We start from the raw sequence: 26,711 nt of genomic DNA, 5'->3' as shown, positions 1-26,711 counted from the left end.
TTATTAAAGTGCTTAAATGTTGGCCTTTTTGTGTGAAAATACCGGTCATTCTGACAGTTCTTTTCTGGCACTTACTGTTCTTCACCATCCATCCCATCTTTTCTTCGGTTAGGGTTACCTCTGTTGGTTCAGAGAACAATTGCCAGGACGATTATCCTCCAGGAGATTGTAGGAAAAGGCCGATTTGGTGAGGTCTGGCATGGAAGATGGTGTGGGGAAGACGTGGCTGTGAAAATATTCTCCTCCAGAGATGAAAGATCCTGGTTTCGCGAGGCAGAAATTTACCAGACGGTGATGCTGAGACACGAGAATGTCCTTGGTTTCATTGCTGCTGACAACAAAGGTATTTTCAATCTAATCGGTTTCAGCAAAGAAAGTGTTATGTCTATTATCAGATGAGAATAAATCATCTTTTTATTTTAATAAAGTCTACATAAAAGTCTAATTTCTTTATTGAGAAAAGAAAAAATCCTTTCTCTTCTCCATAGATACACGTGCATAACCATACAATAAAGCAGGGCAAAGAGCAAACCTGTCATATGAAATGATGATGACACTGTAGCCAGGTTGACATTTTAAATATTTGATGACTGGTGAACTTCCCAATCAGATCAGAAATTTCAACTGGAACAGAATCCTGGGAGAATCCTGCCATGCTGGTTTTTTATCCCTGTGGTTGGTGGATCATGAAGAGATCTGGAGGCATCTTGGTGGGGGTAGGGGTTAGGGTGGGGGCTGCTTTGAGTGTCCAGGGAAAAGGAATGTCACTGGGAGTTTTCAATAGTAGCTCTTAGCTAATCAGGACAGAAATATTTCAGTATTTTGATAATTGATACAAATATATCAATGAATGCTAGTTGAATGTTCACCTTTGCCAGGACTATAGTTTTCATCTGTGCAACAAGCTTAAACTCCAGGATACAAGCTTTCTGTGACCATTATGGGAATGGCAGCAAGCAAGACAATTTCAGTGAGATTTTCTATTGATGTACTTTGAGTATGATTTATATCTTGACCTTTAACATTAACAGCACCAAACAGTATCACTTTTTGAGTTTTGTGGAACAAGACAGAGCATCAACTTTCTGGTATTTAAATAATACTTAAAAAATATTGTATATATCCCTGAGCAATCAGGGACTGGATATAAAGTTTGTAGATTACCTATGCTCTCTTTTCTTTTTTTGCATAGCTTTTATTCATTTAACTGTGCATTAGTTTCCTTAAAGGGGAACAGGGAACAAAGGTGAGCGTATCTCCAGTCCATTGGTTTTTATTCGATTCAGTAATACATAAAGAAGTTTGGGAGGTAGAGATTGTAACCTCTAGCTAAAAAAAACAAATTATCTGTGAATATCAGGTACCTACCAATACCTACAATAATTAAAAATCTATGATTATTTTTATATAATACTAGAGGCCTGGTGCATGGATTCATGCACTAGTGGGGTTCCTCAGCCTGGCCTGCGCACTCTTGCAATCCGGGACCCCTCGGGGGATGTTGGCTGGCCTGCGGAGATTGGGTCGAAACCGGCAGTCCAACATCCCCCGAGGGATGTAGTAGTGCGCGAAGTGGCAGGCGGCCATGGAGGAGCCTGAGCCTGGGCCGGAGGCCACACTGCTCCTGCTCATCCTGGCCCCTCTGCACCTGCCACTACAGTGGCTCAGTAGCGCTGTCTTGGAGGCGGGAGAGGCTCGAGCCACCGCAGCTGTGCTTGCCAGCCATGAGCCCGGAGTCTGGCCCCCATTGGTCAGCTGAGCATGCTGACCACCAGGGGTCAGCTCCTGTGTTGAGCATCTGCCCCCTGGTGGTCCATGTGCGTCACAGTGACTGGTTGTTTGGTCGTTTGGTTGGTTGCTTAGGCTTTTATATATATAGATAATCTAGGTCATGAAAGTATTCATTATTAATTACATGGCAAAAGAGAAACTTAGGTTATTATACATTTTGGCCATGATTAAATTTGCTGATGATTTATCTTATCTGATTTGCTAGAGAAAAACTGTGTGAAGCCAAGATGAGCTTTAAAGAAAGATTCTTCCAGGAAACTTATATGCATACTAGAGGCCCGATACATGAAATTCATGCAAGGGGCTCAGCCCTTGCAACCATGGTGGCTTGCCTCGGCCTTCGCAGCCGCGGCTTCATCCAGAAGGTCATCTGGAAGGATGTCCGTAATGTCTTTCGGCTGTCCAGTCTAATTAGCATATTATGCTTTTATTATTATAGATATGCATAGCCCCTGGGCACAGACAATATAATGTGGTGAAGGCCTGGGAGGGGTGGGTGCCAGGTGGAGATGGTCAATGGGAAAAAAAAAAGGACATCTGTAATACTATCCTATATAATAAAAGCTTAATATGCTAAGTGTCTGGTTGTCCGGTTGGCCATTCAACCAATCAAAGCATAATATGCGAATGATATGCTAAGGCCACTCAACTGTTCTCTGTGACATGCACTGACCACCAGGGGGCAGACAGTTGACCAGTCAACCAGTCGCTATGATGTGTACTGATCACCAGGGGGCAGATGCTCCAACCTGTAGGTTAGCTTGCTACTGGGGTCCAGCCGTGGAGCCCTCCCGCAGTCCCTCCCCGGCTGGCCAACCTCCCACATCCCTCCCTGGCCCCAGTCGTGCACCGGTGGGGTCCCTCGGCCTGGCCTGTGCCCTCTCTCAATCCGGGACCCCTCAGGGGATGTCGGAGAGCCCGTTTAAGCCTGATCCCTCAGGCTAGGCCGAGGGACCACACTGGTGCATGAATTTGTGCACTGGGCCTCTAGTCAACAAAAAAAGATAAATTAAAAAGAAATAAAAGATGCTTTCCAAATTCTTAACTACATATTCTTTGAAAATATATCCAGCCTATTGAAAATGAAACATTTCTTGTTAAGCTGTTAAGAAATTATTTTCCTTCCTAATGTTGAGTTAAACTACCTACTGGTTAGATTAATTAGAATGTGGTGAAAGCAGTAATGACTTATAGTTATATGGATCATCTTGATGGGCTAATTTAATCATGATGTTTATTGGATTATAAAACAAGAAAGATCATTTGCACAAGAAAGATCATTCTTGATTTTCTCTTCTTCAGTTACTGGTCTACCTCTGTCAGTGGCTTCCTTGTTAGTAGCTTTGTGCCTGATTCCAAATGGTCTCTAACATCACTTTCATCATCATGCATTTTTGTATTTTTTACAACACTTACAGTTTCACTTTTTAGTCAACTGTCTGACAAAGACATTGATGTGAGAAGGCAAAGATAGCCACTGGTGTTAAGCTGGGAGAGAGGTGTGAGTAAGGGTTAGTTTTATGTAAGGTCAGTTTATTAGTAAACTTTATGATGTTATGTTTATTTTTTTCATTGTTAGGAAGTGTTTTCACTACCAGCTTTGGAAATTAAATGCTTGGATAAAGAGGAGCTCTTGTACTTAACACTAGGTAGAAAAAGTCCTTAGCAATGATTTTTTTATGGTTGTTTCTCTGAGCATCGGAATTGGTCAGGAGTGCCCAGGGCTATTGTAGACACTTTATCCTGAAAGCTAAAGCTAACTCTAGTGACTATAATACCTAAAGAAGGCTTAGGCTGGTTTTTTCTTCTGCTAACAATCTTTTATAAGCTTGATTAGCTTTTGGTTAAATGGGGGAGAACTATTTGAAAATGTCTAGTTATTGTATTTGGCTCTTAATATATAATATTTGGGGGAAATCATCAACTTCATATTAGAAAGGTAAGTAATATTAGCATTCTTAGAATGTTAGAGCTCCTATGGCAGTACGAATACTTTGTGTAAATTTTTTATATTTCTATTTTTTATTGGTATAATGTTTCTTAAAATCTCAAGAGAAATTTATAACACAACACTGAGCCTAAATGAATCTCTCAGTAGTTTCTCCTATAATGTGGTTGCTATCACTGGCAAATATCAATGGAATAAGAAAGTTGTTCAGTTAGAATCACTGCCTCGCAGTTTCCTATAACTATGGTGGGAACATATAACAGGTTGTAATATATCAACATCTTCAGGAACTCCTTCAGACTTTTTACTTTACGAATTCGGACCGTCAGCATTATCCATGAAGGAATTAACTTTGCTTTGTTAACAATACAGATTTACTAGAAGCACTGACATTTGTTAAAAACTTTTGGCTTCTTTTTCAACATATATTTACAGCACCCCAATTTTTTCCTGTTAGATAATGGAACTTGGACCCAACTTTGGCTTGTCCTGGAATATCATGAACAGGGCTCCTTGTATGACTATTTGAATAGAAACGTAGTGACCGTAGCTGGGATGATCAGACTGGCACTTTCCATAGCTAGTGGTCTGGCCCACCTTCACATGGAGATTGTTGGTACACAAGGTAGGTATTTTATTTCCCAGTTTTTCTCCTTAAATATGAAGATAGGAACACTAAGTTGTATTTTATTTATTTATTTTTGTTAATCATCACCCCAGAATATTTTTTCCATTGATTTTTTTAGAGAGTAGAATGGAAGAGGGGGAGAGAGAGAGAGAACATTGATGTGAGAGAGACACATCATTGGTTGCCTCCCAAAGCATCCCAACTGGGGCCAGGGATCAAACCTGCAACACAGGTATATGCCCTTGACCAGGAATTGAACCCATGACCCTCCGGTCCACAGGCTGATGCTTTACCCACTGAGCCACACTGCCCATGGAGGAATACTATGTTGTATTTTAGTGTTTAGTTGTATTTTATTACAGTTATCAAATGTAAAGAAACACTAAAGGTGCTTTATAAAGCTGAAGATTTTGTCATGATAGAACCAACTATCATCTACGTACTTGTCATTTTGTATATCATCCATAATAACATTTCTTTTCTGTTTACTGAATTAATAGAGAATTGGCTCTAGAAAGTCATTAGTTCAGTCAGAGTACTGGTTCTCAAATTTGGATTCATGATCCTTTTGATTTCTTAAAAATGATTGAGGACTCCCCCAAGATTTTTTTGCCTGTGAATTATATCTATTAATATTTACTATATTAGAACTAAAACTGAGAAATTTAAAAATACTAATTTACCTAAAATAACAATAATTAAATATTAGCATAAATGACATAATTTTAAAAAATTCACAGAATTTTTTATAAGGCAAAAACCAGTTTAGTAAAAATTATGGTTTTGTTTTACATTTCTGCAAATCTATTTAATGACTGGTGTAATGTCTGGATTTTCATGCCTGTTCTTCATTCAATCTGTTCCAACATGTTGCTTTGTTTGAAATATGGGAAGAAAAGGTGACATCGCACGGACATATAGTTGAAAAACAGTCTCGAGGACCCCCAGGGATCTTCGGGCCACATTTGAGAACAGTTCATCTAGGATCGTAGACGTTTGAAACTTGTTTTGTAAGAGAATATTTGCTGTGTTTTCATGTGTACATAGCAATGCTAATTCTTTCCTGTTCATTCAGCAAACATGTCTGAGTGGCTACTAAATGTGACCTAGTAATCTAAGCATTGAGGGCACGGTGATGACTAAGACACAATCTCTGCCCTTATGCAGTGTATAGTCTAGTTGGGAGAGGCAGATAATTAAACATATATATGAATAAGTAAGACATATGAAATAGTGATATGAGCTATAAAGAAGGCAAAATGGGGTACTCTGATGGAGAATGACTTGGGATGAAGAATGGGTGGTCAGAGAAGACCTCTTTTAGGCGACATTTGAGCCAAGGCTTCAAAATAATTCCTTTTAGAGAGATTCAGTTTTCAGTAATGACAAAAGTGAATATGCTTTTCTCATCCTTCACAGGCAAACCTGCCATTGCTCATCGAGACATAAAATCAAAGAATATCTTAGTGAAAAAATGTGAAACTTGTGCAATAGCAGACTTTGGATTAGCTGTGAAGCACAATTCCATACTGAACACTATTGACATACCTCAGAACCCTAAAGTGGGAACCAAAAGGTAAGCCAACTTACTTTGGCAGCACACTAAGACTTACGGCTGTCCCGTACACATGAATGTCTGGGATGTGTGTAGGGACGGGGGCAGAGGTCCAAATGGGAAATCATTAGGCCCAAGAAAACAAAAAAGTCTTCTCTGGGTCACTGAAATGAGTGGCACAATGGTTATAAAGCAAGGGGAGTTGGCATTTGGTCATACAGAAAGTAGCCAGTTGGCCAGAGGAGAGGCTTGGTGAAGGAGATGGTGGTATATTGTTTGTAGTGTGTCACATTCTGAGAACATATTTTCCTACAGAAAAGAGGAAAACAATGTCCTCCAAAGCCTTTATACCTCACAAATGAACTGAAACTCAGGGCTAGTTCTACATGCTCAGATTCTAAACAACAGATACGAATCTATATAGTGGACTAGAGAGGTGAGGACTGTGCATAATGCTTACATAGATGCACTATTGTGTTCTCTCAGTATTTGAAAATGTTCTGTAACAACTTCTGCATTTACCCATAGTTGCATTTAACCTTAAGTCTTCCAAATTGATGATGAGTTCGGACACAGTTCCCACATTCAAGGAACAGAATCTCTGAGAGTTAAGAGCAGGCATGATATTACCAAGTATACCACACATGTGTAGGACGGCCCTATTTGCAGTGGGACGTCCGGTGTTTTCTTGTTGTGGCCAGCCTGTGACCATGGGGTCAGCATGCTTCATTTCCTTTTATTTGTATTTCAGGCTCTGTGCCCCTTTGGCATCCTCCCAGGTTTCTTGACCTTGAAATGAGGAACAACCCAAACATTTCCTGGAGCTGTTAAAGGCCCTTGAGAAAGGAGAATTTCTAAGCTGGCATAGTCAGCCTCCAAGCCATAATTGAGAGTCCAGGCCAGTCCCTCTGAGTCCTCCACTTGGTTCCTGGGAGACTTGAATGAGGCCCCAGAAACACTTCAAGACAGTTTATTCAGACTGGGCAGCCCTATGGGGCCTCCTTTCTTTTCTCTATAAAAAGCGAGCTTTGACTTTTGCCCATCGGACTGTCCCCACATTAGGGGCCCTCAGGGGAGCCTTGGATGCCAGATTCCCTGGGATCTGAAACTTTTAAAAGAGTTTGGGACCGTGTTGCACCCTCACCTGAAAACTCTGAGTAGTTCTCGAAATCCCCCTAGGACAGCTCGCTAGGCTCAGTCAGGTCTCAGAAACTGTATATTACTTTGGTTTAGTCCTGTTAAGATAAGACTGTAATTTTGTTGGAGCCAATATAAAATGTACTAGTATATGTTTCTTGGAGCCAGTGTGTCCATTCAGAACAGATTATTGTGGGACACTGCTGAGCTCTGTGTTGGAGGACTGGGCCCACCATGAATAAAACCTACTCTTTGCCCTCAAGGAGCTTTCCTTGGCAAGGAGCTACTGGTGGAAATTGAGTTTCGTCTCTCCTATTGAGTGTTGTGCTTACTGAATCCCCTCCGGCTTGTGCTTTCCAAGCATTTGGCTCCTGGCACACATGCTTTAATACTGAGGGGGATGACCCCTCGTTCTATTAAAAATATTTTTTAAATGATGGTCGAGTCAATAACTGTATTATTTAATTTTATTCTGTTATAGTACAGGGTTCAGATCCACCTGTAAAACTGATGTAAGCTATCTTCACTTATATTTTGTATCAGGATTTAGTAAGATTATGATTTACTGGACTGCTATAAAGCCATACACAGAATCTGACATGTGCATGTTTTGAAGGTATATGGCCCCTGAAATGCTTGATGATACAATGAATGTGAATATCTTTGAGTCCTTCAAACGCGCTGACATATATTCTGTTGGTCTGGTTTACTGGGAAATAGCCCGAAGGTGTTCAGTTGGAGGTAAGATGTTGGGCATATTCTTTCTGTCTGCTTTTCTTTGATGTTCTGAATACGAGATATGATGTTCTTTTTTTCTAAGCACTATATTAAATGATTTCTTACTAGTTAAGAGAATACCTATTGGCATATATTTTAAGTGGCAAAAGTAGAGTGTCCTGCACATAATGGGAGATTTTATATTATGATTACCGCTTATGTGGGGGTGACAGTTCTCCTGATAATTCTGATTTTCATAACGATACTTGGCGAAGCACTTGAAATTTTTACTCGAGTTTGTATGCCATTAGCTATATCCCTATTTTATACCAGAAATGAAATCCAAACAAGTGAAATGGCTTGCCAAGGCCACAGGACTTGAAATGAAGTCTTCTGATTCTCAGACTTTTCTTATTCTTTTCTTTCCTGTGATGAGGAATGTGTGGGGTATAAAGTGGAGGTCAGAGGTGAGCCAAGACTAACTCCTGACTACTGCTCCCAGCACTTAGAGATGAATAATGAGAGGAAGAATTTGAGAGAATGAAACCCTACCAATGCAGTCTGATGGGACTGTTTCATCAGTGGGAGAAAGTAAATACTGGGATTAAATGGTTTAGAGTCTTATCTTTCAAGTGAGACAGATTTAGGGCTAAACCTTGGTTTAACAACTTCCTGAACATCTGACTTTAGGCACGTTACTTGGTATCACTTTCCCCAATTGTGAAATGAAGAAATGATAAAACAGACCCCACTGGCTTGGAGGATGTAATGGATTAATTCAGTTAATTCAGGTGAAGCTTTTAGCACAGAGAAAACTCAGATAAACATTAAATGAAAGAGCTGTCCTTATTTAACCACTACCAACTTTTTGCATTTTGTATTGATCTCATTTTACCTTATATCAATCTCATTTAAAAAAAAGAGAAAAACTTAAAATTGTGTTTGAATGAGGAAACGTACGTTCCCCCTGTATTCACTGATGAGATAATAAAACATTCAGAAAGATGAAACTATTTCTAGAAGCACTGTAACTACACTGGAAACCCTGAGCCTGTGGCTGAGTTCCAGGTCTGCCACTAATAGCTGTGTGACCTTCAGCAACCTCACGACTCTCTTTGTGCCTCAATTTCCTTGTTCTGTAAAATAGGAATAATATAGCACTTTCTTTAGTCAGTGGTTTTGAGGAATGATTAGTTAAAACATCTAAAGGGCTTAGAACAGTGCTTGGTAAATATCAAGATTCAAACATATTTGTTGTTATTTATATTGATATTTGTCTAGCTTTGCTTTTCGTTTTTTGTCCTTAAATTTTCTTCAACTATCAGAATAGTAATGTACTATTAACACAATTTGAAGTTCATTTTCCAATATTATGACACATCTTAAATGTTTTAAATTAAAAGGACTGTAGTTAATTCAAATGATTTTATCAGAAAATTCTTGAATTCAAGTACTAATCTGATAACTAAGGTTTAGTCTTTGTCTAAGTATTTGAGACTCTTTACATATTAACCTTCATGTTAAACCATCCATCTTCAAATACTTTGCTTACTTCTTTGGAACATTCTTAGTTATAGAGGTTCTAAAATTCAAATGTAAGAAATTCAGCTCTTAAAAGATTGCCTAACAATTTTTACAAAAGAAACCTATTTTATTTTGAAAAAGTTATTTAATAGAGAAATATACTTTACTCATAGCAATAAGGCCATGCTATAAATTTTATAATTAGATGTTATTTTTTTCTGAATTGCACAGTAGAATGATATGTAAATAAACATTTATAGACTTTTCATACTATAAATTATATTTTATATAACAAAATTATATAAATTTAATATATTTACATGAAATTATATATAATATGTAGTAGATAGTTATATAATAGTATTATAAAATAATTATATAATTTTTGTCTAAAATTTATGTAATTATCAAGATTACATAAATTTTTACGAAGGTGAAGGGATTAGTTAAAGAACATATTAAAAATAGCCCATGGACACAGACAATAGTGTGGTGAGGGCAAAGGGAGGAGAGTGGGGGTTGGGTGCAAGTGGTCAGAGGGGTGGAAATGGTGGACATCTGCAATAGTGACAACAAAAAAATTAAGTAAAAAATTTATAAATGTATATAATAACTATTCAACCGAATACTTTAAACTTATATATTTAATTTTTTAAAAATATTTTTATTGATTTCAGAGAGGAAGGGAAAGTGAGAGAGAGATAGAAACATCAATGATGAGAGAGAATCATTGATTGGCTGCCTCCTACATGCCCCACCCTGGGGATCGAGCCTGCAACCCGGGCATGTGCCCTGACGGGGAATCGAGCTGTAACCTCCTGGTTCATAGGTTGACGCTCAACCACTGAGCCACGCCAGCTTATATATTTAATTTTATAGTGATGCATAATTTTAATAGACCTGACTTTCTAGTTTCCCATGTTACCATTTGTGCCTAGAAGACTTAACTAATAAATTATTTCAAAGTAAGCATCTTTGTTTATTATTCACACTGGGGAATTTAATGTGCAAATTTCTTATAGGAATTGTTGAGGAGTACCAGTTGCCTTATTATGACATGGTGCCTTCAGATCCCTCAATAGAGGAAATGAGGAAGGTTGTTTGTGATCAGAAGTTTCGACCAAGCATCCCAAACCAGTGGCAAAGCTGTGAAGTAAGGCTAAATTCTTATGTATATTTTTTCCTATTGTAATTGTGAGGTAATTACCAGGGAGGATTTTCACAGACCATATAGTTCTTCTCTTTTAATCTAGGCATCCCATTCATTTCATATATGTAGGTTTATGTCTTTGATGTTATTCCCTTTAGCTGTAGTATATACACCTAATGCTAAGTTATGGGGCAGTAACAATCCCAGGTTAGGCAACTTTCAACAACATCTGTGCTCCCTGTGGTGATTCAGAAATCCAGGTGACTTTGATCTTGGGATGCTATCTCAATGCATAATTTTTAGTTGTCTAGGCCAAGAAAAGAGAGGAGCTAGAGCAGTGGTCCTCCGGAATGAGGCCCAGAAATCAGGATTTTAAAAAGATTCCCAGGTGATTCAAATGTGCAGCCAAGGTTGAGAACCACTGAGCTAGAGAGTCACACACTGGCTCTTTAATGATTTGGCTCCAAGTGACTCACATCCCTTCCAGAACCTGGTCCCATCTCACAGCAAGGGGCCGGGAACTGTGGGGAGCGAGGCATATGGGGGGCACTCAATGTCTGTGCCACACAGAGTATTGCAATTTCAGTCATCCTTTTATTCCATAAATTATTCCCAATCCCAAACCCTGGAGAAGCTTGAGTGTATTCTCTTTCCTCAGAAAAGCTTCCTTTTCTGGCAGGGACAGTTGTTGTTCATCTCTTAATCCCCAACACCACATGCACTAACCATCATAGAGTAGACACACAATAAGTGGTTATTGCAATGCTGGTTCTGCAGTACCTGAGGATACTTTTCTGGCTCCCACAAAGAGAAAGGAGGGAGGTGGGGAAAGACTGTAAACCATCTCCCCCATCCCGGTTATTACTGTATATCTTCTGCCATACTTAAATGTAATGCTTGAAGTCTTTTTGTAAGTTACATGTTTTAATTTGGCTTTGTCATAGGCATTATTTTATACAGTTGCTGCCCCCCCCCCCCCCCCCCCATTCTTCACTCAGCTCTTTCTATTGAAGGCAAGACTTACGTCTTGGTGTTTCTATGTAGATAGCTTACCTACATACTTACTGTATGAGGTAGAATTTGAGGCATTTATAACCAAATTGAAATTAAAATTTTTCTTGTGTTAATAATTTCATATATATGAAAGAATAAATGTCATATCTGTAAAGTTTAATGTGTAATAAAAAAATGAAAAGCAGAAAATCCACTACCAAGTTTTAAAAATGAAAAATTTCCAGCACCTATGAATATTCTTTATTCCTCTGAGGGGTTTCTGTCATAACTAATTATTTATTGCCTTGCTTTTCTTTAGAATTTTGCCATTTACACATATACATATATATATATCGCTTACTTTTGTATATTGTGAAACTTATTAAGTCTCACTGTAGATTCTTCTTAAATTTTTTTTTTTACTTTCTCTTACATATTTATCTCAGATCTGTTCCTTTTTACATCTGTGTAGCATTTCATTGTATGAACATAGCACAATTTCTTTAACCACTGTACTGTTGATTGTCAGATCTGTGATTTTTTATTTTTTTAATAATGCTGCTATGTATATATGTATCTGTGTGTGGAAAAATTCCTTTAAGGTATTAAATTATAGACTCTTTTGGAGTGTCCACATATATGATTATGTCTCCAAATAATGAGAGTTTTGGGATCAGTCCTCATGTCTTTTCCTTCTTTCTATTGCACTTTTGAGGATTGCCAGTGTAATGTTGCCTACAAGTGGTGATAGTGGATATCTTTGTTTTGCTCCTTAGAACTTTGTATTTTCTACCCTTAAATATGATGTTTGCTGCAGTTTTTGTTTTTAAAAACTTTAATTAGGGTAAATAAAAGCTAACTTTTATTTGATAAAATGTGGGGTGATTATATAGCATTTCTTCTTTAGTCTCTTTTTTAAAAATTTAGTAAATTTATGGGGGTGACATTGGTTAATAGGATTATATAGGTTGCAAGTGTGCATTTCTATGATACATGATCTGTATATTGCATTGTGTGCCCACCACCCAAAGTCAAATTATCTTCCATCACCATATATTAGGCATCTCTCCACCCCAACCCCCCTCACCCTCTTCTCTCTGGTAACCACCACACTGCTGTCTGTGTTCAGAGTTTCAGTTTTATGTCTTACCTATGAGTGAAATCATATGGTTCTTACCTTTTTCTGACTAACTTATTTCACTTAGCATAATATTCTGAAGGTCTATCCATGTTGTTGCAAATGGCAGTATTTCATCTTATGTCTGAGTAATATTCCGTTGTGTATATGTACCACATATTCTCTATCCAGTCCTCTATTGAAAGACACTTTGGTTGTCTCTATTTCTTGGCCACTGCACTCCCAGAATAGACCTAATAGTCATTTTTTATGTAATCAACGTTGTATATTGCTGATATATATAATTTTTGTCTATTTTTGCCCATTATTTTAGTTCTATCTTATTTTGTTTTAACCCCATGTATTGGATATTGGTGTGATTTTATACCATTAGTTTGTTTAGACTTATGAACATGTTTATAATTTTCTTTGTTCAACATTTCTTCTTGGCTGTCAGAGCTTTCTTCAAAGATCATTTTCTTACTTTCTAATGTGCATCCTTTGACCATATTTTATTTAAATTGTTTTTTGTTAGTGAGGATCTAGTGGTTGTAAGCTCTTTCAGCATTTGGGTGTCTGAGAAAGTCTTTATTTTGTCCACAATCTTAAACAAATAGAATAGTTTATCTGAACATAAAAATTTAGGTTCAGAGTTGTTTTCTCTAAACACTTTAAAGGTATTATTTCACTGTCTTCTGGTTTCCTTTATTGCTATTGAGAAGGCATCTAATTTGTATCTCTTTTGAGTTAATTTTTCTTTTCTTCCTGACTACTTTAGTATTCTGCAGTTTCTTATGATGCATTTGGTCTTGATGTCTCTTGATTAGTCTTGGTTGGAATTTTTGGACTTTCTCATTCTGATGATTTGTAACTTTCCTTGATTCTGCAAAATTCTGAGCCATTATCTCTTCAAATAATTTCTCCTCTCATTGTCTCTATTACTCCTTTTTAGAAAACTCATTGGATACCTGTTAGACCTTTTATTTTACTTCGCTATTTTCTTATTCTCCCCCATTTTCCATATTTGTGTCTTCATACAGTAGCTCTCACATTTATCTTCCAGTTCATTAATTCTGTCTTAAGATGTATCAAATTTGCTATTTAACTCACCCATTTAGTTATTTTAATGGTTATGCCTTTTCTTTCATTGTTTTGAAGAGAGAGAGAGAGAGAGAGAGAGAGAGAGATGAGAGATGAGAGAGACATCAATTAGTTGCCTCCCACACATGCCCCAACCAGGGATTGAATCCGCAACCCTTTGGTGAACAGATGATGCTCCAATTGACTAAGTTGGCCAGGGCTTAATGGTTATACTTTTTATGTCAATAAGTTTTATTGATATTTTTCTTTTTAAAATATGCTCTTGTTTTATACTTATTGTTTGAATTTCCTCTACTTTAAACAAATTATTTTATATATTTATTTTACATGTTATATCATTTAGTTCTAGCATCTAATGTTTTGATGGGTCTGATTTTACTGCTTCTTGTTTCAATTGACTCTTGCTTATGTTACTTTCTTTCCTCACGTGCTTGTGAATTTTCATTATGAGCTCAGGCTTACTGCAACAGTTTAAGACTTGGGTTTGATTTTTAAAAAAAACAAGAGCTAAGAGTTAGACAATTTTCTTTACAAAATTCTTTCTAAGTCTGATTTATCCTTACACTCAGAACTTTGCAAACATCTTGCTCTGACACCTTCTGGGTGCTTCAGGCTGTGTTTCCTCTCTCACATGTGGTCCGTCAATTCTGAAATTCTGCAGTGAGGTCAGCAGATGCCACCAGAGCAGCCACTAGGCTTTAGTGACTTCTTGTATCTCTCTGGATTCATGCAGTCTCGTTATCTTCTGCTCGGAGTATTTATTTTACTTATTTACTAATTCACTTATACTGATTTTTTAAATTCAGAATTTTTAATATTTCTCTTTAGATCATTATTTTATTGTGGCATACTTTATGTATGCACAAATCTTGATATATAATTTGATGACCTTTTTAAAAATGTATGCATGTGTGTGCTTACCACCCAGATAAATATATGGTAAATTTCTAAGCCATCCCATTTCCCTTATTTTTTTTATCATGTCTCTTCTTAGAATATTTTAAACAATAGCCGTTCTACCATACCCCCAAGAATCAATGGATGAATTTTCAATTAAAAGTTAGCCTCTGCCTTAACTGGTTTGGCTCAGTGGATAGAGCATTGGCCTGTGGACTGAAGGGTCCCAAGTTCAATTCTGGTCAAGGGAGCATGCCGGGGTTTCGGGCTCGATCCCCAATGGGGGGCTTGCAGGAGGCAGCCAATCAATGATTCTCATCATTGATGTTTCTCTTTCTCTCTCCCTCTTCCTTCCTCTCTAAGATCAATAAAAAATGTATTTTTAAAAATAGTTAGCCTCTGTAAGGTAAATATACATGTGTGTGTGTTGACAGGATTGTTGAAGAGGTTTGGTCCTAATCTCCTTCTCATATTATTTTTTATTTACCATTTGTTCATCAGAGCTTAGCATCAATTTCTGGGTTTGTGGTTTTGCTTCTCAGGTACTGTGTTTTGTGTGAGTAAAGTCTTTGGTATTTTTCTCTCTTAAAGGCACTCCGAGTCATGGGGAGAATAATGCGCGAGTGTTGGTATGCCAATGGGGCAGCCCGCCTCACTGCCCTTCGTATTAAGAAGACTATTTCTCAACTTTGTGTCAAAGAAGACTGCAAAGCCCAATGATGATAATCATGTTAAAAAGAAATCTCTCGCAGCTTTTTCCCCCCGTTTTCCCTCTTTATGTGAATGTGTTTTGCCTTTGTTGTTGTTGTTGTCTACCTCAATGATATTGCAGTACAGTATTTAAGTGTGCAAAGGCGGCATGAAAAAAATAACTCACATCAAGCCGGAGTTGACTTTATCCAGTCTTCATGTTGTCTAATTTTATTTTGAAAAGCAACACATCAGCTCATGTATTTAATAAGAAAGATACTGTAAAGGTGTAAAATAAGCTATTAAGGTTTTAAATAATAAGCATCATTAAGGTTTTATTTTACTTGAACCAAGAGTGCATGAATGAATGGAGAAAATGTGTTGAAAAAAGGTGAGATGAAAACAGTCATTAAAAATATAAACTAGAATATGTTATATCTAATCAAAATGTAACATCATTCAGTCTATGGCAGTGGTTCTCAACCTTCCTAATGCCGCGACCCTTTAATACAGTTCCTCATGTTGTGGTGACCCCCAACCATAAAATTATTTTAGTTGCTACTTCATAACTGTAATTTTGCTACTGTTAAGAATCATAATGTAAATATCTGATATGCAGGATGTATTTTCATTGTTACAAATTGAACATAATTAAAGCATAGTGATTAATCACAAAAACAATATGTAATTATATATGTGTTTTCCGATGGTCTTAGGCGACCCCTGTGAAAGGGTCGTTCGACCCCCAAAGGGGTCGCGACCCACAGGTTGAGAACCGCTGGCCTATGGTGTTCTCTATTTTTTAAATTAAGCAGGATCTTTAAAAAAATAAATGTTGCTCCAAATTTAGTATACAAAACAGAGAAGTGGAGCTTCTCAGTTGGAAGGTGGAAGTGAGTTCTGGGTCCCAGTGACTTGTTCCCCCAACCCCTACCTTTCCCTACTCTTCATAATCCAGCAGCCCCTGAAACAAACAGTTAAAAAGCCACTGAAATTGTTACTTCCTCTCATTTACAAAAGAGATGCTTGACATCTGGAGACATGGAGAAATGTCTCAAAGTCACACCACTAGTGGGAGAGCTGGCTCTAGGTCTGAGCCTTGGGACCATCCACACTGCAGAGTTAGCTAGCTTCTTACTGCCCCTTTAATTCCAACAGTATTTCTCTTCTTGTGCCAAAACATCTTTCATGATGATATTTGTGGTTTAGTGACACAAGACAAATTGAGGGTTTTTTTGTTTGTTTGCAGAATCATAATGGATCTGCATGAACTCTTAGGACAATACCCATTGATGTTTTTTTCATAGAGCTGTCAGAGTCACCCTATTTGTTAGACAAGTACTAATGTTTTCTAAAAACGTGCAGAGGTAAATCAAACATGAAGATCCATTGTCAGAAGATGTCTTTAAGATGCATTTCAGAGGTCCCTATTACTTTTGTGCATACACATTTAGAAGGAAAAGAACAGAAAAGGAAGAGGAAACTAGGAAATACCTTGAAAAAAAATTAAGAAACCCTTAAATGAAGTATAACAACCAAATTCTATAGAGGGTATCAGTAAGTAAAAATAAACATTTCCTACCTTTTCGAAATGAGTGAGTGGGTGCAGAAGAAGGCTCATGATAATATTGCCTGTATTCTACTTCCTGTGGAGATACTAGTAGAAGTGATGAATTCTGAAAAAATACATAGAACATTAAATATTTCCTACAAATCTATAATTCTGTTTTGGTGAAGGAGTTTAACATGGTATCTTCTATTGTTCTAAAATACTATTTTCTAAACTCTGTTCCTTAGAACACTCTTCTACTGAGATGATCCAAGACCAAAAGGATTATTTCATAGATTCTTAGAATGTGATCCCGCACATTAGTGTGTCGTGTGCTTTGATGGGTCTAGCAGTAAAGAAATGTTACTTGGATTTCTTTAGAATGGATTTCCCAAATTATTTGACCATGGAACCTTTTTATTAAGAGGAGGGCAAACCTTTTATTACTCCACATTTCAATGTTCTACAAAGCACAGCTTGGGTAACAGTGTCTGAAGAATATATTATGTTTTTTTTCACATAGACCACACTGCAGTGCTTATAATTTACTTACCTGTGGACGTATGTTACTGAACCCTTCTTCATTTGACTGGGATGATATATCAAAGCCAAAAACCTGGCAGCTGTAGTTTGTATATACTTTCACTCTCACTCACCCATTCCTTAAATAATGTGGGGCATCCCATATCTTCCTTGCCAATATTGGGCCCAATAGGGAAATTAAAGGATAGATAGGTTCTGCCCTCAGGGATTTTAAACTTTAACTTGGGAATGGGAACAGACATGTAGGAATGTGGGGGAAGAAAGCAAATTGGCAAATAAATATAGCACAAAGTAGTATGTTTTGAGTTCTATATGACAAGATGATTTGACTTCTATATGACAAATTAGGATGTTTTCAATTCTGTATGACAAAGTGAGATGTTTTGAGTTCCATATGACAAATTACTTTCAATTTGCAATACGTTTAGAAACATCTTTATTTGGAGGAATGTGGGGGAAGAAAGCAAATTGGCAAATAAATATAGCACAAAGTAGTATGTTTTGAGTTCTATATGACAAGATGATTTGACTTCTATATGACAAATTAGGATGTTTTCAATTCTGTATGACAAAGTGGGATGTTTTGAGTTCCATATGACAAATTACTTTCAATTTGCAATACGTTTAGAAACATCTTTACTTGGCTATTCCAGACAATCTAAATAATATGTGAACTTTTAAAAATTGCATATGGGAAGGATTTTTTAAAAAGCTTATGTGAAGGGAGTAGTCTTGCTCAGGCTTGTTACCTTCATTTCTCATAGATTGTTTCTGCATATATGAGAATGAAATTATTTATTTACTATGGTTGTACTATAGTTTCAAATAAATGAGAATAACATTTTCTGTTTTACTCACTTATGTTGGGTGAATATACTTACTTAATTTTTAAGAAAGGCTGTTTTAACCTTTCCATTTTCCTTGTCATTATGTTTATAATTTATTTGAGTGTGTCCAAATATAATTTCATGTTTTTATTGGTTCAACTTTCAATTCAGAAAAATCTGTACATTTTGAGATTATTTTTGTTTTTATGTTGGCTAACTAGAACTCCTAACTCAATAGTTTTATATTTTAATTACCAAGTACATTATTTTTAAGAAAGGGGATAGATTAACAAAAATGATTAGAAAAATTAAAAGTTCTAATTTTTCTTAATTCTCAAAATTATAAATAGGAAATGCTCACTTAAAAATTAGATAAAGTTTAGAACATTAAGAAAATTTACTGTATATAATCTATGCTGTAAAACTTTATGTTTTTTGTTTTTGATGGAGTCTTATTGTGTAATATTTATTTCTTTTGAATTGTGTTAAAAACAAAAAATATTGTTCTTTGACTGAAAGTGTCATTGTTCTTTGCTCCTTTTAAATATTTTGTCTTTGAGTATAATATAAAGCTTGAGAAAATGCTATTTATGAAATTTCAGTACTGTATAAAGTAGTGAAGGAATATATATATGCAGCATCACTCCCTTAAAATAAGGGAAACAATATTTGTTGACAGTTATTTTAGCATGAACTTGTTGCCTTATAATCTTTGCGTGTAATTGGGTACAGACTCGTGTGCTTTCTTCTATGTCTAAAATATTTGGCATGTAACATCAAAAATTCTCAATTTTTGTTCTGACTTGAAAGTTAAGTGAAATATGACTGTGTCATGCACTATTTTAGGTGTAGCACTTGCTTTTCGTCTTTACACTTTCAATTAACTTTGCATTTTAAATTCCATGATTGTATGAAAATAGTATCCTGATTGCAGTGTCTGAAGACTTAAAAATCAGGTTTTAACTTAAAATGAAGATCTTCAATAGATTCATTAGAAGTCCCATAATAATTTAGTATTGCTTTTACTTTAGTAGAATGATTACACAAAACAAAGGAAAACTGTGCTGGAATTTTACCACCATGTGACTTATTGGGGGCAGAGGAAACTCAGGGCTATCTTTGAGTTTACACAACAGGACGAGGGCACCTACTAGCAAATCATCTGAGAGCAGGGAGCCTACATTTGCCATTATACAAAATCCAACGTAAAATTGCTTGGCAGGGAATAATGTTTGGTTAATTATTTAAAATAAATATGGAAATGTATTTTGTTTAAATAAATGTATTTAAAATATGGATATTTTATTTCCCATCAGGAAGTTAAGAAAGTAGGCGTAGAGTATCAAATGAATACAGTTGATGGGCAATTGATGTTTTCAATATTCGTTCCTTTAAAGAAATTTACAAATATACCATTTTAATTTACTTGGAATGTTTGAGAATTAGTATCTTAAAATGTTATTGTTGTGGTCTTTGGAGATATTCTAAATATCATTTTTCTTGGGAAACATACTACTTTTATGTGTGACAATGCTTTGCATTAGCCCTCCATAAACTAAGACCTAATGTGGACTTTATGTCCTATTTAGTGAAGAGCATAATCTTTCTGCTCCTGAGGGCTTCTACTAAACAGAAAAAAATGTCGGTTGGAAAATGAGAAAATTAATCAAAGAGCTAATGTTAAAAAATTCTATAATACAGGCAGTTTTAAAAAACATTTCAATGCAAATTTTCAGATATTTGACTTTCTTTTTTCCCCTCTAGATTTTCTTTTACATTTCATTCTTTTTCTCACCTCCTTTTCCCCTCACTGTCTTCCAAAATTAGGTTTAGTCTCTAATTAAGAAAAACACACACTAGTTATTATTTAATTTAATCAGCCCAGTACTTATTCTAATGATGGAGAATCTATCGTTGGTCTACATTATTACAGATGTGTCACAGACAAAAACAAAACCAGAACTTGGGAATCATAAAGGATGTAAAAGATTTTATAATTCAATTCCCATATTTTTATAAATGAAGAAACCAAGGATCAGAGATGCTATTTATTAGCAGAACTGAGAACCCAGTAGGGACACCCACCATGATGCCCTATTATATCCAACATTTATAAATGAAAAAATAATTAACGTGCATCTAAACCTACCTTGAATGTGCCATTTGATAATGATGATCAAATCTTACTCTTTATTTCTGCTGAAATAATTTGCTCACTCATGGTGAGGTCGGTGAGAAAAACAAAAATGGGCTAAGGAAGAGTTTTAAATAGCTAGGTAGTGCTGAATAAATTTTAGGAATTGTGAGAACATGGAGTTTCTTAGTGCAAGTAATGATAAGAGATGCTTCATAATTCTCTTTTTCTCTCCTTTCTCTAGGATTGCTGTTTCTTTATGCATTGGAATGGGAGTGAAAGATGATTTGGTAGTTGAATTTGAGGCAATGTTGATAGCATATTATCTTACTTCTCTCCTAGTTTCTCATTAGTTTATCTTTGGTACTCATCTTTTTTATTACATTAAAAATTTGTATTTCCTCAATTCTAAACACTCTGTAATTCCTGTTCTAGTAGTTCTAGCCCCTGCCAGATTGCTACAAAATATTAAATTCTAGTTCATTTCCACAGTGACTAGTGTCAAGCTCTTCTACTCTTTTGATCCTAGACTGGAGAAAATTATTCAAACTTAATCTGAGTTTCAGGTTTTAAAATGTCCTAAAAACAGAAAGTGAGATCCAGATCTCAAAAAAGGGATTTTGGATTGCCTTTCAAAGTACGAACACTAATTATACTTTTGGTAGTGTGACTTTTCTTGTGCCTAAGAGCACCAAACTTCTTGACAAGATTTTACTTTCCCATACCCACAAAGGAGAGGTTGCATCTCATGCTTTCTCTAGTAATGTTTCACTCGGCCTGATGAAGAAGGTGTTTGTTAAAGGCGGAGTGGCTTTCTTTTACACTTTAAAGAAGACTATCAGTCTACTTATATTCTAGCTTTCAGCTAACATATAAGGAATGTGTCTACAGTTGCCTTAATGCTAAAGTCCACTTAAGAAATAGTGACTTGAGCAGAGAATGTGAAATCTATGTCCCATAATGTGATTGCTAATGTTATTTCTGCATACTATTGCTTGTTTTGCTTTGGCCATCTTTTAAAATTAAGCTATTATAACATATGGTTTAAATACAATATTATATTGAAATTAGGTAATAATCCCCATTTTAATATTTCTCTAATGAGGGCTGCCAGCGTACTTCTTAATTTAGTTGGGAGAGTATCTCATCCTAGATTTTAATATTTTCAGATAGGACTATATTTTCTTATTATTGGTCCATGTTATCCTACACAAAGTTTTCCTCTCCAGATCTAATAGTTTTGACTGCAAGATGCTTACCCTGGGTTACATGCACCTGAATGGTAAAAGAGCCACTAGGAATCTGTGTGTATTGGGAAATTAGCCCATGCTGAGTGCCACCGGATCCAGCTGGGCCTGTGTGCTCTGCACACACACTCTCAGGGCCAGGTAGGGGCTGAAATCCAACCTGCAACTGGCTCCTCAACTCAGAAATAGTTTTATATTTTTCAGAAAAGGACCCTGCTTATACATCTTCAGAAAATGAGAATGAAAATTTCTAAGTGGTTTTGGCATCTGCAAACACAATAGAGAACTGAGAGGGGAAAAAGACATTAGATTTTCATCCTAATATTCCCAAGACAGCAAAAGACAGTGTATGATTTACCCTGTTGATTAAGATTTTCAACTCAGACATTCTGCACCAAAATACATGGACCCTAATTTTGGTATCTCTGAGTTTTCATTCCATTTGCAAACATATTTATTGACTTTGCCTATAAAGGGGCAATTACATGCCTAAGTTCTGATTAATGCAGGTATAGAATGAGACTTACCAATGTCCCCATTTCCTCCAGTAGGCTAAATAGAAGCAATTAGATTTTTTTTAAATCCAACTATTTTTTTACCTTTATATAAAGTAAGGACATCTGAGCCAAAATATTAAATTCCAGTTCATTTCCACAATGACTAGTGTCAAGCTCTTCTACTCTTTTGATCCTAGACTGGAGAAAATTATTCAAACTTAATCTGAGTTTCAGGTTTTAAAATGTCCTAAAAACAGAAAATGAGATTCAGATCTCAAAAAAAGGGATTTTTGGATTGCCTTTCAAAGTACTAACACTAATTATACTTTTGGTAGTGTGACTTTTCTTGTACCTAAGAGCACATTACAAATGTCAAAACCATTGCAGTTTGACATTGTGAAACATGCCTTGAACTCTTGAACTACTGTGAAAAAAAAAGCACTGTTGTAAAGACTTATTGTAAGCTAGCTGATGTTCTTAAGTGTGTAACATATAGTATCTTTTAACAGGCCCAAGTGAATGTATATAAGAAATATGAAGAAATAGGTCTTGAAATGAAAATTGGGCAATAAATGGTAGCAAAAAGTATGCAGGTGGCAATTTTAATAGTTGCAATTAATTGTTGAAGCTGAAGAGAATTCCAAAGAGAAATGAATGATATTCAGGTGTTTCATGGATTTCTAGTCTGTGGAAATATATATTTTTTTGTTTAGAAATAATATTATTTTAAATTTAGAAAGAACTCAGTGATAGCCTTCATACCAAAATGTTTAGCTTTACTAACAGCAAGTCATAAAGTATTTATTTTAAAGCTTTTTAAATATAACTTTTAGCTGCTTCCTGATGTAAATACTTATTGGCCTAAATGTTATATTTTTATGTATGCATTTTCTGAAAGTTTATTGTTTTGTAAAGTGGCAAAGATAATAAATTAAGCACTCCTTGCACTTGTTTCTGTGAAGCATATAGAGCTCTATTTTAAATAAAATAAAAATGTGTCATCTTTTGGTTTCTATGAAATTATGTTCTATTATTTAAAAATTATATTTACATTTGCATGCATTATAGGGAGGGGGTTTGGGAAATTGAAGAGTTGGCCCTTGAACTTTGCTTCCTTTCTTCCCAGCAGAGACACTTTCTTCTTCAACAGCCCCTTTTCTAGAGGGCACGTAGGATAATAAATTTTGTTTGATTTTTCTTGTATAGTAACCATTCTTTGCATTTATTTAAGCATTTATTCAAAGACTCCTGGGTTGGCCTGCTCTCAAGTCTAAAATAGCTTCTTTTACACTTAAATTTCTAAATAATCACATGGTCTACCAGTGCCTTAGGCATGGGGAACCTGACCCCCTCTCTGCCTTCATTTCAGGTATCCCCCTACCTCCAGCCCCAACTGCTTTCCTGCTTCTCTGTCACTGAACTTGCCATGCATGTGCCTGTCCCAGGGGATTTGCTCTATTTCCTCGGCCTGGAATATTCTTCCTCTGGATATTTGTATGTTACCTCTTGTCACCCGTACTCGATAGAGTAGCACCCTTTGTCATTCACTATCCATTAATCTGCTTTATTTTCCTTTATATCACTTTGTATTAACTATTTTATCATATATCTTTTAGTATATATTATCACAGGGACTAAAACCTTGAGCACTAGAATTAGGAGTTTTGCACAGTCAAAAATACTCTGTGCTACTCATGGCCCTCCACCTCTCCCCCCAAAAGTCTGTAATAAACCTTAAGAGATAATTATAAACCCAACCAAGAATAGCTTAGCCAAATTTATAGTGGCTTTTCCAGAATAACATTATGAGAAGATTAGGTGGTTTGGTTTATATTTTCAATCCTACAATGATTCTCTCCACCCCCTCCCCAGCCTCCGGAACTTAGCGTAAGAGAGGCGGAGCACAGTGTTGGTTTTACTTTTGGTATGGGTTCTTAAGTTCTTTCCTCCCACCCCCAAGCCCCATTTGAGGGCAGTTCTGTTATTGTGTTCTCATAATCTTGCATTAAGTGGGTACTAACCAGATTCACAAGCCAGATATTCTTGCTCAACAGTCCTGAGGTCAGGTTCTCATCTGGCTTCATTTAGCTTCTTCTTGGGGTTGTAGGGAAAGGGCAAATATTTACTTCATGTCAATCTAGATTGTGAAATTTATGCATGAAATAAAACAAATGCTGTAGATTCAGCAATACCACTAGTAGTGTTTTTTCCCCCCTTCAGTTGTAATAACTTTTCAGCATTTTGATTTTTTAACACTAAAGTGCAGAAGTTGGTGAACATCACATTGTTGACATAGTTTACCTATGAATGAAGTTGAAATTGAAGTTACTGTTGTCCCCTTAGGATGACTCCTAGAGATTGAGGGAATCACCAAGTCCAGGCTGTTTTACAGGGTGTCCTAAAGTGAGATTTTTAAGAATACTTAAAAGAATAAGAATTGAAGGGGGAAGTAGGGGGACATATATAATACTTTCTACAATGAAGTTTTAATTAAAAGAAGAATACTGTCTGACTTTTAGAGGAACTATACATATGCTGCAGTTAAGAATAGTTATTAAAACTTTTATTTGACTACTTTAAAATTTATTTAATGAGAAACATTTTTCAATAGAGAATTTTTTGTTAGCACTATATCTACAAAATTGTAATTATAATCACTTGTTTTATTGTTAAAACAGATTAAAATTCTTTCCCCCTCAAATATTAACCAACAGATCTTTATCAAACATTGCTACTAAGTGCATAGTATAACCATCATTGCCAGTGGTGCTAACAATAAGCTCCCGAATTTAAGAAGATAATCTATTTAGGAAGACAAGTCATAGGGAAGAAATTATTAAGGCTGATTGTGAGTACAGATATTGGGGTATGAGTTAGGTTGGAAGATTCAAGACAATGAACAAGTTGAAGTTGTAGGTTAGGAAAGATTTTTTATAAGTGTTATGTAGACAGAAAAGAAGTCCCTGATAAGAAAAATGTAAGAATGCTCATGGCAGTGAGTAACCTATAGGACTAGAATGGAGGGTTTTTATAAGGTTCAGATTATAGCATTTGAACTTGATTTGCCTTTGAGGGAGACTAAAGATTTTACAGTAGCAATGATAATGTGAATTTGGTGTTTAATAAAGGCAGTAAAAGTTACCTTCTTAGAAGATTTATTAAAGAACCCTGAAGATTCTACCCTTACTACCCTGCCCAACCCCCCTGCAATTGGTGAATATTTGGAGATAGACAGCAGGTAAGGAATTTCAAGATGAGCTGTACATTGGGGTGAAGTAGGTGTCTTTCTATGGTGCTTTCCCCCTACATTCTAGTGTGTCTCAAAAGCAAAGCAAAATATATTCACAAGAAAGAGAAAAAAGAAATGAAAGATTATTAAAGACATGACCCAGAGATTTTTAAAGCACGCGCACACAGAGGAAAAAAAAATCATTTAAAAAGGTCTACCTCGTAATTCCATCTCCGCCTGAAGAAATTCCCAGGTGCCACTGAACTGTGCGCAGTAAATCTTAAATATAATCAAATTGGATTTAGAAATACTAATGGTGATTTCACAGAAGAACCCTTGCTTCAGCAACTTAGGAAATTACACTTGATTTTCTTTTGAGTGTTACTCAATTGTGCTTGAAATTGTTCATTTGAACTCTTCTAAACAAGAAGCAGGTGGTTCAATGTGGGTGCTATTTAACATTTACACAAAACATTCCAAACACAATGCACTTTTGCCCTTTGAATGTCATCCAGCGTGTGCTGTCCTTTTTTTGCCGGTCGATTTGACCTCACTGCATCCCTGAAAGGAGAATCAGTTCAAAAGTAGTTACCTGCTAGGGAGCATTAGACTATTTTTATAATCTTCCAGCTAAAGCTTTTAATGTGGCAACTGCTGGTTACTGAAGCATTTTAAGAAAAAGGAACTGCTGAGTTTGCCTTTAACTTTTAAATGGAGAAACACAAGGTGACACAATCACATGAGATATAAATGAACCAGAACAGGGAAATACAGCTTAGTTTTCTGCACAAGAGCGAAAGCAAGACTTTGCAAAAACACATTTCAATTCTATAACGCAATCTGGATCTTTGCTTTTACATAATACATGAACTAGTTCATGAAATCCACTTTTCTCTAAGTCAGCTTTTTTTTTTTCTTTTTTACCAGAAACACATGGGTGATATTATGAACCTTTTACTGAGAATCCACTTGCTGCAAAGTAACTATTAAATACCCCAAATTTACAAACAGGTAGGAAGATGAATTTCAGAAATACACAGATGTGGCTACTTCTTTGTTTCTTTTTTCCTTTCTGAAATAAACTTTTGTGGAAGTAGGGTACATTCTCTGTCCCTATCTCCTCTCTGCCCACTCACTCCTCGATCCACCACAATTCACCTTTTGCTCTCATTGCCCCTCTAAACCTTGATTTCTCTACACTCACGAATGATATAGCCTAGTGCAAGGAGCATTTTACTCTTTTCTTACTTAGTCCCTCTAGGATTTTTGACACAGAATGTCCTCTCCCAGAATGATTTTTTTTTTATTTCTGAAATACTACTTTCTTCTGGCTCTCTTCCTTATTCTCTTTTTCTCAGTGCTCTTCACCTATTTCCTTCTTTCCTTCCTTCCTTCCTTCCTTCCTTCCTTCCTTCCTTCCTTCCTTCCTTCCTTCCT

The 26,711-nt window shown here is 36.1% G+C and overlaps 1 protein-coding gene and 1 long non-coding RNA gene across 2 annotated transcripts in view; one reads left to right on the top strand and one right to left on the bottom strand.

The window, feature by feature from the left end:
- Window positions 1–15,776, top strand: part of ACVR1C (activin A receptor, type IC) — a 42,665-nt gene extending 26,889 nt beyond the window's left edge. Inside the window, exons 3-8 of the mRNA XM_005859330.2 lie at window positions 113–343; window positions 4,197–4,364; window positions 5,787–5,943; window positions 7,676–7,800; window positions 10,323–10,453; window positions 15,150–15,776. Of these exons, the coding sequence (XP_005859392.1) occupies window positions 113–343; window positions 4,197–4,364; window positions 5,787–5,943; window positions 7,676–7,800; window positions 10,323–10,453; window positions 15,150–15,278 (941 nt within the window). The 3' untranslated portion in view covers window positions 15,279–15,776. The remainder of the gene's footprint in view (window positions 1–112; window positions 344–4,196; window positions 4,365–5,786; window positions 5,944–7,675; window positions 7,801–10,322; window positions 10,454–15,149) is intronic.
- Window positions 253–25,647, bottom strand: LOC106724921. The gene is made up of 3 exons (XR_001360749.1): window positions 25,493–25,647; window positions 16,831–16,924; window positions 253–328 (listed from the first exon to the last, which is right to left on the bottom strand). It is a non-coding gene; the product is annotated as an uncharacterized LOC106724921 (long non-coding RNA).
- Between the last annotated feature and the right edge of the window lie 1,064 nt (window positions 25,648–26,711).

Source organism: Myotis brandtii, unplaced genomic scaffold, assembly GCF_000412655.1.
Source record: "Myotis brandtii unplaced genomic scaffold, ASM41265v1 scaffold125, whole genome shotgun sequence".
Taxonomy (NCBI): Eukaryota; Metazoa; Chordata; class Mammalia; order Chiroptera; family Vespertilionidae; genus Myotis; species Myotis brandtii.
Note: the sequence above shows the minus strand (reverse complement) of the source record. Positions and strands in the feature narration are given on the sequence as shown.